Raw genomic sequence first — 13,152 nt, forward strand, 5'->3', positions numbered from 1 at the left:
TTCCGCTCTGAGCCAGACAATCTCAATCAGGACCCTGTCGACGCACCGGACTTAACGAACACCGGACACGCGAAAGTCCGGTGTAAAATAAGAATTTTTTTTACCACCGGACAATCTCTACACCGGACTTAAGGAATTTGGTTGTCTGGTGTCGGAGAAGTATATTTTTTCCACCGGACAATCAAAACACCGGACATGACCAGTCCGGTGCGTCCGGTGTTTCTTAATTTTTTGTTTCATAAATGTCCGGCGTCCAAAATTCCCTGTATGCAACACCGGACTGACACCGGACTTATTGCGTCCGGTGTAGCGAAAGGATACTTTTTGCCACCGGACAAATACACCGGACAGTCCGGTGCGTCGGCAGGGTCCTTCTCAATCAAACAGAATAGACAATCGAACCAGTCGAACCAAATCAAACGCAATCAACCGATTGAAATTCGATTGTCGAACACAATCGAACGCAATCAAACATCAATCGAACGCAATCAAACATCAATCGAACGTAATCGAATATCAATCGAATCTGAAAATTGCAGTAAAATATTCGATTGAGATTTGATTGCGTTCGACAATACACCGTTTAGGAGTCTCGCTATCTTCACGGTACTCCATTGCAGAGGCCCGTAAAAATGGTAGGTAAAATTGCGCACTTTAGTACTGTGAAAGGTTAGAGGAATGTAAACATTGTGAATTTTTTTCTCTCCTTTAAAGAGAATGATTTAGATATTTGAACATGATATCAATGATAATTTTATAAGTCTTTCCTGAAAATTTCACAAAAATTCATCAAGAGGAAAAGAAGTTATGATTAAAAGTAGCCTGGATATCCAGGCTGTAAATTGAATTGAATTGAATTGAATTGAATATATTTTCGCTGCAACACAGCAGGATAACCCCTTACAAAAAAAAATAGATTTCTCTAATACAATGGGGAACCTAGAAGAAACTGAAAAATTATTACAGAACTAAAGAACAAATGAATAAACGATTATCATAATATTAATAGTGACACAAAATAATGAATATAAGAAATATTTTTACTTTTATTTTATGAAAATTTTCTTTGAGTAGTTTTATCTATAAAGTTCTTCCTGTTACACGACCCAACCCCCTCCCACCCTGGGAAAACACACTAAGCTCATGCACACACAATTACGCACACACACACACACACACACACACAAAGATTATTTGTTTTCAGCTTTGTATTTGTCTAAATAGAATTTTGTAGCTAAAGATTTTAGTTCATCAGTATCAAGGTTGTGAAAATCAGTGTCAGGATGATTTATTAGTAACTCATTCCATTGTTTTGACGAAAGACGAGAGAAAGAGTTAAGTCCAAAATTTGTGGTTTTGACCGTTGAAAGTTTTAGTAGTTTAATAGCTTTGCCCCTGGTGCCCTGGTGGTTTCACAGTCTAGTTTTAGATATTTTATGTTCTGATTTACAGCCTGGTCTCCCTAGAGCGATTTGCATTCTCTTTAAGAGAATGCAGTCCGCTTGCTTGCGCTCACTTCGCTGAGGCCGTAAGGGCCAATCTACACGGCGTGGAGCAATTCTAAAGCAAAAATAGGATAGTCCTCCAGTGTGCTAGTGAAGATAGGGCTTTCTGTTACATGAAAACATGAAAAAGAAGAAAACAGAGGCAAGTTCATTTTCCAAGAAAACATGGTTGGTCATGATAATGCATGCAAACCTTTTTATGGACTTTGGTGTAATCTTTGGATGTTTTAAATAGTTTTAGATCTTGTAAGACTGCTTTTTATCAATTTCTGTTTTTCTGCCCTGGGTTGGCTAGGAAACATGGGTTTGCACTTTCATTCTCTAGGGAGACCAAGCTCTATAATTTTAGAACTTTGTATGTTGAGGTATTTTTTCTTTTTTCTAAAATTTTGAGCTTGGATATCCAGGCTAGATTAAAAGGAGTTCTTTACCTACCGTTTTTCTGCTATGTTTCCTTATGAGAACCAGATGTTTACCTACCGTTTTTTTTACGGAGGAGAGTGAATTTTCCGTGGTCGCTAAAATCAAAACAATGGAAAATTGGATTGACGCATGCGCAGTCGACACTCTATTTCTATTTCTATTCGATAATTTACAGGAGGTTACAAAACCTATTCTCACAAATATTATCTAGAAAAGAATATAAATATAAGTAAATAAATAGTGATAAAAAATATATGTATCTGGCTTTAAAAAAATAAACTTAAAATTAAAAATTGCATATAAAAACAAGATTTATTTACTAAAAATAAATATAAAAACATCTTAAAAGGTATATAAAGCTTAGTGAGTAGAGAGATTCCAAATGATTCCAAGCTTTGAGTTCTAGATTTTGGGTAGGTGTTGACAAAAATAATTCAAAATTAGATCCACAGATTTAGGACTGAAGATAAGGGATAAATTAGCATAAAATGGAGTCAATGGTTTACTAGAAATCTAAGTTCAGACCACTAATTTTATCAATAAAAACAACAGTATCTTCAATAGATGTTGCTTCTTTTTGGAAGGTGTTCCATTTTGAACCAATTTGGGAAAAAAACATTGTGTATACTGGATGAGCCCAGTAATGTGTTTATTTTACGTTTTTTACAACGCTGTCTCGTGGGGAGGATTGATTTGTCTACGTGTTTTGAACCAGACATGATGTTGTGAAAAAGTTTGAGACGATTGATTTTGCGACGATTTTCAAGTATATCCAAATCAGCATCTTTCAATAACGAAGTGGGTGAACATTCCCTGTCCCACCTATTGTAAATCCAACGGATGGATTTCGTTGGACGCGTTTCTAACTGCGATGTTATATTCAATTTCCCAGGTGAGTCCCATACTGAAGATGCATATTCTACTAGAGGTCTGATGTATGTCTTATAGCAAACGAGACGAGTTTCTGTGTCTGTCATTTGAAGATTCCTTTGAAGAAATATCCTGGTAGAATTTGCCTTAGCAGTGATGACTGAAACATGATGTTTCCAAGAGAGATTCTTGGAAATGGTTACTCCAAGGTATTTCGCTTTATCAACTGCCTTCAAGTTTTGACCATGGATTGTATAGGTGTGGTCAATAATTTTATGTTTGTTTGTTATGCGAAGTACATAGCATTTCCCCGGGTGGAACTCCATTGACCATTGCTTTTCCCACTCCACTAACTTGTCAAGGTCTGCTTGTAATGAATATGCATCATTTAGGCATTTGATTACTTTGAATAAGTAGGAATCGTCAGCAAACAAAGCAATATTTGAATCAACATGCAAGGGCATATCGTTTATATAAACAAGAAACAAGAGGGGACCAAGAACTGAGCCTTGAGGACACCTGAAGTGACCGCTATCCGCTTTGACAGAGTTCCTCTTACAGCTACACATTGACTACGATTGTTCAGAAAATCCGCTATCCATTTAAGCAAGGTTCCATGGATGCCATAATGTTCAAGTTTCAGTAAAAGTTTTCTGTGACAAACCTTGTCGAAGGCTTTACTAAAATCCAACAAAATGGAGTCTGTTTGTTCGCAATTGTTCAAAGATTGCGCCAGCGTATTTATGGTTTGAATTAGCTGCGTCTCGCATGATCGAAATTTTCTAAAGCCATGTTGTGTATCAGAAAGTGTGTGGTCCTGATCAAAATGAGTCATTATATTGCTGTGGATTATGTGCTCCATAAGCTTGCAAGTGATCGATGTTAGGCTGATCGGCCTATAGTTCGCAGCTTTTGATCGGTCTTTATTCCCGCCTTTGTAAATTGGAGTCACTAATGCATGTCGCCAGTCGTTTGGAATGGCTCCTTGTTCGAGTGATGCCGTGAAAAGTAAAACAAAGATGTCAGGTAAAATGTCTGCACATACATGGAGAATCCTTGCTGAGACATTGTCGGGACCACAAGCTTTCTTAGGATTGATATTCGATAGCAATTTATGGATGCCGTTTCTGGTGAAAACAATGTCTTTGATGTTTGATCCTTTAGGACCTTGATTCAGGTAATAAGCCGTCGTCTTTAGAGAAGACACTTGCAAACTGTTGATTTAATATTTCAGCTATGTCGTTGTCATTTATATGTGTGATATTATCTGCGTCCACAAGAGGAGAAACTCCAATAACGTCGTTCCTTTTTGATTTGATGTAGCTGAAGAGTTTTTTGTTTTTTTTGCCATCATCATTCATGATACTTCGTTTTATATAGTCATTTTTACCTTTTCACATGTTTTATTTGGTTCTTTCTCACATTTTATATAATATTTCCAATCAGTAGGGTCCTTTGACACTTTATATTTGCGGTAAGATCGTTTCTTTTTACGAACTGCTTTTTTGCAGGCTCTGTTAAACCATGGTTGTTGAAATCTTTGTGAGGTGATTTTTGTAGGAACATGTGTGGCTTGTGCAGTAAGAAGAATGTCTTTCAAGTTTATCCAAATGTCATTAACAGAAGTATCAGGAGTTGTTGATGCGACTAAATTCTTGATGTTGGTATCTATGTCTTGGCGAAGGTTCTGAATATTGGCTCTATTCCAACAATACACTGTGCGTTGCACTGGTTTGAATTTTTGTGGATGACATACAATGTCAGCGATGGCGCATGTGTCATGATCACCAAAACCTGCCACTGGAAGACAGCGAACAAGGAATGTAGGTCTATTTGTGAGTAGCAGATCTAAGAGAGCTTCTTTTCTTGTATTGAAATTGATATGTTGAGACATTTTGTGTTGATCAAAAAGTTGAAGAAAGTCTTCATTTAATTGATCTGAATTAGCATTTCCAACAATACTATTACTATTCCAATCAATGTCTGGGAGGTTGAAATCACCTGCTAACCAAATAGGGTTGTTTTTATGTTTTTTAAGAAGATCATTAAGTTTGTTGATAATAACTTTATTGTCCTCTTTCTTGTTGCTTGGAGATCGATAACAAGCACAAACAAGCACAGGTTTTTCATACGTTATGACCTTTATTGCAACAATGTCTGAGCTTTGAACACGTATTTCTTCAATCTTAAGTTCTTTCTTTCGTATGATAATAACACCACCGTAACCGTCATCGCGATCCTCACGAGTTGCAGTGTAGGTACTTGGTAGATATTCACTGTTATTTGTTATTGCTGATCTAGGTGACTTTCTGATCCAATCATGATGTCAATGTTATTGCCAATCAAGAAGGGTGCAAGCACTGTCTTTTTATTCCAAATACTTTGAAAGTTACATACTGTTAGACGAAGCTGTTTCGATTTTTTCTTTGGAATGCCATCATCGATGGAATGGTTAGAGCCATCTGACGAGATTGATGAAACAGAAGTGTCGAATAATGATGTAGATAGTCCTTTCAGTGCACATTGGTAGCAAGTCCAGGAGAGGCTTTTGTCAGTTGAATAGCAGTCAAATACTTGGTCCCCCATGCGGCAGCAGTTCTTATGGTACCAGAGGTCACACATGTCGCAAGCAATGGAAACATCGGTTCTTTTGACACGTTTTTGACAGTCACCACATGGAAATTTAATCTTATAGGTTCTTGGTCCTGGGTTCACTTCAACTGAGCCACTTATGATAAGAAGTATTTGTTGTAGCAAGCCATAAGGGTGGATATTGTAGCGACGCGAGTTATCCTGATAATAAAATGCAATTGACATCAAACAGGTTTCATTGTTTGAGAAGACTTTACAACATAAAAGAGAGTCTCCTTGAGGTATTGTAGTCAGTTCAGTAATTTGGAATTGCCAGAAGAAGGCAAATAAGGATACAATTTTTAGGAGATTCATTGTTGGTGAAGCAGATAAAACAATAAAGTAAGTAAGGAGGTACCTGCTCAGCTGTACGTCGATTCCAAACCGTACGTACAGCTGGTCCACGGTTATTTGCAAAAACCTCAAATCTGTTCAGTGTAAATGATAAGGACACACATGCGACATGGGATGTATACTTGCAAATGTTTGAGTGTAGATATATTGAACAGTTGATTGATTGGTTATGATTGATATTGAAGATCCAATTGATTACAACCAACACCAACAAGGAACTTCGCACTTCTCTAAGAGTGCCAGGTTGATCGCAACCCTGTTAGCGCTGTATTTGTCGGATTTCACAGCATCTACCGTTCTTTTTGTACTTTTTATCTTATTCACTAATTCTTAATGGAGTGAATTTTTTACTCTTATTCACTAATTCTTAATGGAGTGAATTTTTTACTCTTATTCACTAATTCTTAATGGAGTGAATTTTTTTATCTGTCTCCTAAACGGTGTATCGAATTTCAATCGGTCGATTGCATTCGATTTGGTTCGACTGGTTCAATCGTCGATTCTGTTCGATTGAGATCGTCTGGTCTGAGAGACAACATTTCGGTTTTTATTTTGGTTGTCTACAGTAGCAGTGGCAGTTCTGTTTTATAATTAGGTGGATATTTTTTATCAAAATGTCATTTTATCAAGAATGATGGTAGAAAAGAGGTTAAAGAACCTGGACTGGTGATGTCAAGGATAGCTAGCTAGCTAAATGTCTTCCAGAATTTAGCCAGAGTGTGGAAACGATGCAAAGTCCACGCCATAAGAAGTTCGGCTTGTGGAAAGGCGGGCGAAATTGCAGGGGGGTAAGCCCCCAACGGTCTAGGACTGAGCCTTGGTGGGGGTTCAGAGGGCGCAGCCCCCAAAAGGCCTGGGATTTTGATCTCTTGTCATGCCTAAAAGTTGCTCAAAATTTGTAGAAAAGAGCTTGAATTGCTGGTACTTCTAAGAAAGAAATATATAAAGTTAAATGAATCAGTGTCGTAGGAAGCATTTTGATATTAAGGGGACATACGTTCAGTGACACCGTGAGGGCCAACCATGGTTTGGTCTGAGGAGGAAAATTTTGAACTCTAGAGCTCTAAATTGGCTAAAAACACACTCAAAAAAATAAAATAATAGCGCTTCGTTGTGCAAACGTCATGATTATTACTTCTCTCATTTGACCGAAATTCAATCCCACAATCCTTTTCGTCTTAATTCAAAAGTCGTAAAATTTATTACTTGTTCTTTGTAATTGAGTGTAATTTGCGTGCAAGCGTAATAAACGCAAAGGGTGATAGGATTGAATTTCAGACAAACATAAAAATCAATGTCTATTTTTAGATTCGCGACGGTATAAAGGCAAAATTGTGTGTTCACTAATTCGAGCTTGGGAATTTAGTTTTGAGTTTTTATAAAATTCTTTCAAGTAGAATGTCTTATAATAATAAGCTTCATTTATTTTCTCACAATCTTTTAGAAATCAGACATTGACTCGTGCAGCACCACGCGCGTCCGCAGAGGCACGCTGCCCTGCCATCCAAATTTACCGCACGCTCATCATGTACACCACGGGACTGTCTGAGTACTTCATACCGTAAGTTGGTCTAATCTCTCGATATCCGTCTTCTAATTTCGACACCCTTCTTTAGAGATAGGAATGATATGAAAGTTGGAATCGGTGATTGAAAAAGAATTTTTTCCTCTCTTACCACTAAGCAAAGAAAAATAGTTTTGGCCTTTCTATCATTTTCAGCTCTAGAAAAGGGTGTCGAATTTAGACGAGGGATGTCGATATTAGACCAAGTTGTAGTAATACAGTCAGTCATGTGGACATTTTAACAACTGCTCTAACTTGGGGGGACTATCTGACAAAACATGGGACGACAATTCTCCAACCGGCATCCCGTCATTTTGAATGAAAACAAAAAAGTTAAAAAGGGGGCGCTATCAGTGAAAGTTATTGTGACATGTTATGACAGAGAGAAAGTATGATTGGCAAATCATTTCAATGGAGGTTGTTGGAATGTTTACAAGACTCTTGACAGAATATTGTTTGTGTGATTGTCAATGATGACAATGCTGTTATTAATTTTGTTAGATCTGACAATGATGTTTGTAAGTGCACTTTATAGTTTTGATTCCCATTGAAAAACCATATTCTGGTTTTCATGTTATTAGATGTTGTTTTAGAGCTTTAGAGCTAGCCTGCAAGACCATGAATATGTTAGAAAGCAGGGTTTGAATTATAGCTTCGCAAAATGCGAAGTGAATTTTAGATTTAGCAACCAAAAAAGATTTTCTAGCTCAAAAAATGGGAAGTTGAAAAATACCTTGTGACTTTCATTTGTTAATCCATTGCTTTATCTACTCGCTACTTCGCTGCTTTCTTCATTTGTTTATCTGTTGCTTTATCAACTCGCTATTTCGCTGTTTTATTCATTCGTTAATCTATTGCTTTATCAGTTTTTGAGATATTTTGTATTCTCCAGCACATAACTTCTTAACTACAAAGGGCTATAAAAAGGCTATAGAATATATTGTTAACAATGATAAAAGGTAACTTCCCTCCAAATTTTAATGTTTAGCCATTTGGCTATCCAAAGTTACAGTATTTTTGGACAGTAATTTTTTTCTTTATTTTTTTTGCATAATTAGTGATATTTTGTGAATGCAACTTTTTTTTATCAATCAATCTAGCGGGCTTGTAGCCCGGAACATGGAAATAATATCATGTAACATGGAAATTATATAAGTAAGTAATTGGGAGGTTTTGATCCATAAAATTAAATGTTCTGAATACACTTAATTAAACATAAAATTGCAATATAATAAATCAATGAGTTACGGGTAAAACCAAGTAAAACCATTGAGAACAAACTTAAAACTTTTGCTTAATAAATTCAATTTTGCAAGAGTTTTTGGAAGTTTTCTATATGTTATGCTTCCTGATTTTTACCATAAATCGACAAAAAGCCTTCTGTTCGACTGAAATATTTCTCTACAAACACAAAAATAACAAATTCATGGAAGAAAATTTATTCATACTTCACACATAATTATCTCCCCTTTCACAAAACAAAAGGTATGGTTACATCACATTTCTTACCAATCAATATTTTAACGAAAGAGAAAGAATTTTTTTATGAATGTACCACCAGTTCAACATGAACCGCTAGAACAAAAGAAAATAACCATTGTGAGTCTTTCTAACTGTTCATATGTCTATGCTTCAATGTGGCATTTTTTTGCTTCAAAAAACTGATTTTTGTCCCACTTGTATGTGACTTTAGCTTAAGTGCTTGCGTGCAGCATTGGGTGCAAAGTCCAAATATGCATTTCCCATAACTTTATAAATGTTGAATCTAAGTGCTGGTCAAAATTATTGGGGCTCTTGAGCTGCAAATTATCACTGGGTAGGTTGGTACTCCTTTTTAGACAGTTTTAGACACTCAAATTTTTCACTTTATTGTAGGAGACCAATTTTTTGGACATTGAGAGCTTTGATGAATATTCTAGCTGCAAAAATCTGTTTTTGGGAATGATGATAGTAACCCCCACTCTTCGTTTAAAGTAAATTTTAATAGTAATCAATAAAAATGAAATTCAAAGTGTAAGCTTAATACACATTTAATTTAAAACTTGATTTTTTATTTTTAGTTTGAACTGATAAAGAACACAAAAATGTTTGGTAAAAAGCCTACAACCAAGGAGGTTGTAAAACAACAAAAAAGAAACTTGAATAAAACTGGTAGAGAGCTTGACAGAGACTATAAACAGCTGGAAAGGCAAGAAAAAGCCTTAGAATTGGAAATCAAAAAAGCTGCTAAACTTGGTAATAAGCAATTAGCAACAACTTATGCTAAACAATTAGTTGCCATTCGTAAACAAAAGAGCAGAAACTTATCAACAAAAACTAAAGTTGGTGGCATCGGGCACCAGATGACTGCAATGCAGGCTAATGCTAAAATGGCTGAATCGATGGGCACCGCTACAAAGGCGATGGGAGCTATGAATAAACAAGTTGATCCACAACAACTGAGCAAAACACTACAAGAATTTGAAAAAGAATCAGCAAAAATGGATATGACAGAAGAAATGATGGGAGATACACTAGATGATTTGCTTGGTGAATCTGGGGACGAGGAAGAACAAGACGCCATTGTTTCTCAAGTTTTGGATGAAATTGGTATTGAAATTACTGGGAAAATGGCTGGTTTACCATCAACTGGATCTAAATTACCATCTCAAGCACAAGCAGGATCATCCAAAATGTCAGATGAGGATAAGGAAATTGAAGCAATGCTTGCCAAGCTGAAAGCAACATAATATAAATGCGAAGAAAATTGTATTTATTATATCCTTTTACTTTTCATCACAAATGTATTTTTGCATTCTCATGTCACTCATATAAATTCAATAACTTAGATTTTCTAAGGAACCTGTAATTGAAGAGGCTCCCCTGAACACTTTTTGGATTTATTTGAATTACTGTTAGTTAATTAATAATCACCATGTATAAACCAAATTTTTCTACTTGAATCTTTGATTAAAATAAAGGTGATTGTAAGTTTTTTGTTATTTTTGTACTGTAATTAATTTATTGTATCTCATTGTAAAAATATCATTTCAGTTTCAAAATTATTTAATTCCCATACAACGTATTCTTTCAAATATTTCGGTAATTTTAAGTGCAGTAATGTTTATTTCAAATTTAAGTTTCCAATCTTTTAAAATTGATTCATGGATTGATCATTAGAGAAGCATTTTTTTGCTTGTTCTTGATTTTCCGCATAAGAACCGCAATGTACGACGATTATTAGAAAGCGGTGGTAAACGTATTTTTCTACTTAATTTTGAGTTTTGTTTTCTACTTTTTATTACAGATATTAATTGAATGAAAATTCCTCTCACCTGCTCTCACTTTAATTAAATATGGCAGGCAGAAATGACAGTGGAAAAGATCTTGGTAAATTGTTTGTCAAGGTTTTCAGGGAACGAGCACGTCAGCAGCATAATAATAATACTGATATTGATATGACAGATGTTATGGCATCTTTGATGAGAGAAAAATATAGCAAACTAATATCTCCGATCCGTTGAGAATGAAAAACATGAAGAGTTGACATTTCAAATGAAAAGACCATGTTTTCCATATCAGTTTTGGATGCAAGATTTACCTTGGTCAACTGGAGCAAAGGTTTAGTGATCAAAATGTTTTTCAATGTACCTGCACTATACCTAAACTTATACTCCCAAGATTTTCAAACTTACACTGAATGTTATGATCAATCTGCTTGAAGATTCTTACCCGCTAGCTAAAATCAAACATCTAATTTTATAACAATCTATAACAAACAATCAGACGAATGAAAATATTCCTTTTTTTCCTTTTTTTAGGTTAACCCAGATTGGGATGAAACTGATGTTGGTATCACAGACTCGCTCAATCAAGCCATAATCTCAATAGCCGAAAAAGAAGCTCAGTTTCCAATAAATGAAAAGGGTCTTGCTATTCAGAGGAAGATGGGAAAATTACTTGAAAATGTGACAGAGGATCTAAAAACAAATCATAAATCTTTCAAGGATAGTACTTTATACTATACAGGAAGTATGTATGAAGGGTTGAAAATTGATGCAGTTGACGAATTTGATTTCATGATTGAAATGCCTGTTCTTTCCAAAGTTGCGGATATATCAATGAAATCTACAAAACAAATGTTGCAATTCGAATTAAAGGATTTAAACCCATTCAATGATTCACCAATTGAAAAGGTCAAAGTAGATGCTGCAAATATACAAGAGTTCTTTGATCGTAAATCAAAATTTGTGAAGCCTGGAGAAGAATGGATATTCCCTGGAGATGATAGAGAAAGTTGGAACATACCTGCAGAATTCAATAACACAGATCCTAGTCATTGGATGAATATGGCAATCATCATTAGAGCTTTTGGTTTATTGGTTCAAGAGAAAATACAACATCATCTTCCAAGAGAATGGAAATTTATTCCTAATGAATTTGGTTTGGTGACCATTGACCATTTTCTTCAACATAAAAGTGCTTTCACTTTTGATATTGTCACTGGTGAAAATCAAATTGTAAATATAGATGTAGATTTATGCTTACCCATTTATAATCTACCTTTGCTGATGAATTCTAGTGACCCTGGTGATATTTTACCAGAGGATTTCAAACAACGATTTAGAGATAACCCATCTATCCATCATGCCATTATTCGAAACTCAAATACCCTTCGTATATCTTTGTCTTGCAAAGAAAAAGAAGCCTTTACAAAATTTGACTCAGACGACCCACGTAAATTATGTATGAGATTTTTCAAATACCTGCGCAGTAAATTCATAACACACTTGAAATGGCATGATGACGCTGCATCTTGTTTAGTTAATTCTTACCACATCAAAACAATTTTTTTATATTTATTTGAAATTTATCCTGAGCAGTCTTCTTGGAACGGAACAAACTTTGGTATCAGATTAAAAGTTAAGCATTTCTTGTGTTGAGAACTTGTTTTGAGAAACGAATTTTAGAAAGTTTTTTCATACCATATTATAATATTTTGAAGAAGTACTATCGGTCCCAAGATAACTCTGGAGAAGCTGATCAAGTTGTTAAGGATATCAATGGACTACTGACATTGTTTGATAAGATGGGGAATATAACTGAAGTCAGCGATACTACTGGTTTATTCTATGAAGGAATAGCTCGAAAAGAGCCAAAACTTATTCGAATTCTTACTGATAATGATAAGAAACGTAGAAATTATGAACTTCTTGTATCGCATATCTTTTAGTAAGAAGTTGAAAGCACAACTAGCCAAGTTGCCTTGGATCCAAGTTCGTTTCATGGCTTGGCAGCAGGTTTTAAGTGACCCCTAAGAATTCAGGTGACCCCTAAGACTTAGGTAACCCCTGGTTGCCAAATATTTTAGGTGACCCCTAAGCCGATGACACGTCAATTTTTTTCGAAAATCCTTTTCAAACAATCAAACAAATACAACAGTTAGTTTAGCTAAATAGAATAAATGCCCTAAGAAATAAGAGATAAGCTAAGTACTGAAGGTTCATGCCAGATTATCAAGGTTTTGTAAGTCAGGGGTGCAGATCCCTTGCCAGACAGATTTTTTATCTAAGTAAATGCAACAGGATTAAAGAATTTTTACAGATCCAGTGCCGTAGGAAACATTTTCATATTAGGGGGGCTGAAGTTTAATGACACCGCAAGGGCCAACCATGGTTTGGCCCAAGGGGAAAAATTTTGAAAATTTGAGCTCTAGATTGCTTGAAAATGCACTTATAAGACAATTATGACAAATTAAAAAAGAAAAACTTTGCATTTTGCAAAATAACCATTTTTGAAAAAATTATTGGGGGCATAGCCCCCCTT

General features: G+C 35.4%; 3 protein-coding genes across 3 annotated transcripts; 2 read left to right on the forward strand and 1 right to left on the reverse strand.

The window, feature by feature from the left end:
• Positions 1-3,843: 3,843 nt before the first annotated feature.
• On the reverse strand, positions 3,844-5,440 carry LOC136822558 (uncharacterized; the record flags this gene model as incomplete). The annotated part of the gene is made up of 3 exons (XM_067078824.1): positions 5,373-5,440; positions 4,189-5,107; positions 3,844-3,990 (listed from the first exon to the last, which is right to left on the reverse strand). Coding segments are annotated over exons 1-3 (1,134 nt in total), but the record flags the coding sequence as incomplete, so codon positions are not given.
• Positions 5,441-9,380: 3,940 nt separating this feature from the next.
• On the forward strand, positions 9,381-10,328 carry LOC136822554 (charged multivesicular body protein 2b-like). Its single transcript, XM_067078818.1, has one exon. It carries the CDS (start codon positions 9,432-9,434, stop codon positions 10,074-10,076), a length of 645 nt encoding a protein of 214 aa, XP_066934919.1. The 5' UTR covers positions 9,381-9,431; the 3' UTR covers positions 10,077-10,328.
• A 303-nt stretch (positions 10,329-10,631) lies between these two features.
• On the forward strand, positions 10,632-12,535 carry LOC136822555 (uncharacterized). The gene is made up of 2 exons (XM_067078819.1): positions 10,632-10,947; positions 11,148-12,535. Exons 1-2 carry the CDS (start codon positions 10,882-10,884, stop codon positions 12,267-12,269), a joined length of 1,188 nt encoding a protein of 395 aa, XP_066934920.1. The 5' UTR covers positions 10,632-10,881; the 3' UTR covers positions 12,270-12,535.
• The last annotated feature ends 617 nt before the right edge of the window (positions 12,536-13,152 follow it).

Source organism: Clytia hemisphaerica, unplaced genomic scaffold (genome assembly GCF_902728285.1).
Source record: "Clytia hemisphaerica strain Z4C2 unplaced genomic scaffold, Clytia hemisphaerica genome assembly, whole genome shotgun sequence".
NCBI lineage: Eukaryota > Metazoa > Cnidaria > Hydrozoa > Leptothecata > Clytiidae > Clytia > Clytia hemisphaerica.

Bases quoted from the DNA above. Each gene is read 5' to 3' on its own strand.
- LOC136822554 (XM_067078818.1), top strand. From the start codon at position 9,432: ATGTTTGGTAAAAAGCCTACAACCAAGGAGGTTGTAAAACAACAAAAA.
- LOC136822555 (XM_067078819.1), top strand. From the start codon at position 10,882: ATGAAAAGACCATGTTTTCCATATCAGTTTTGGATGCAAGATTTACCT. The intron at 10,948-11,147 runs GTTTAGTGATCA...TCCTTTTTTTAG, and splicing joins CTTGGTCAACTGGAGCAAAG to GTTAACCCAGATTGGGATGA.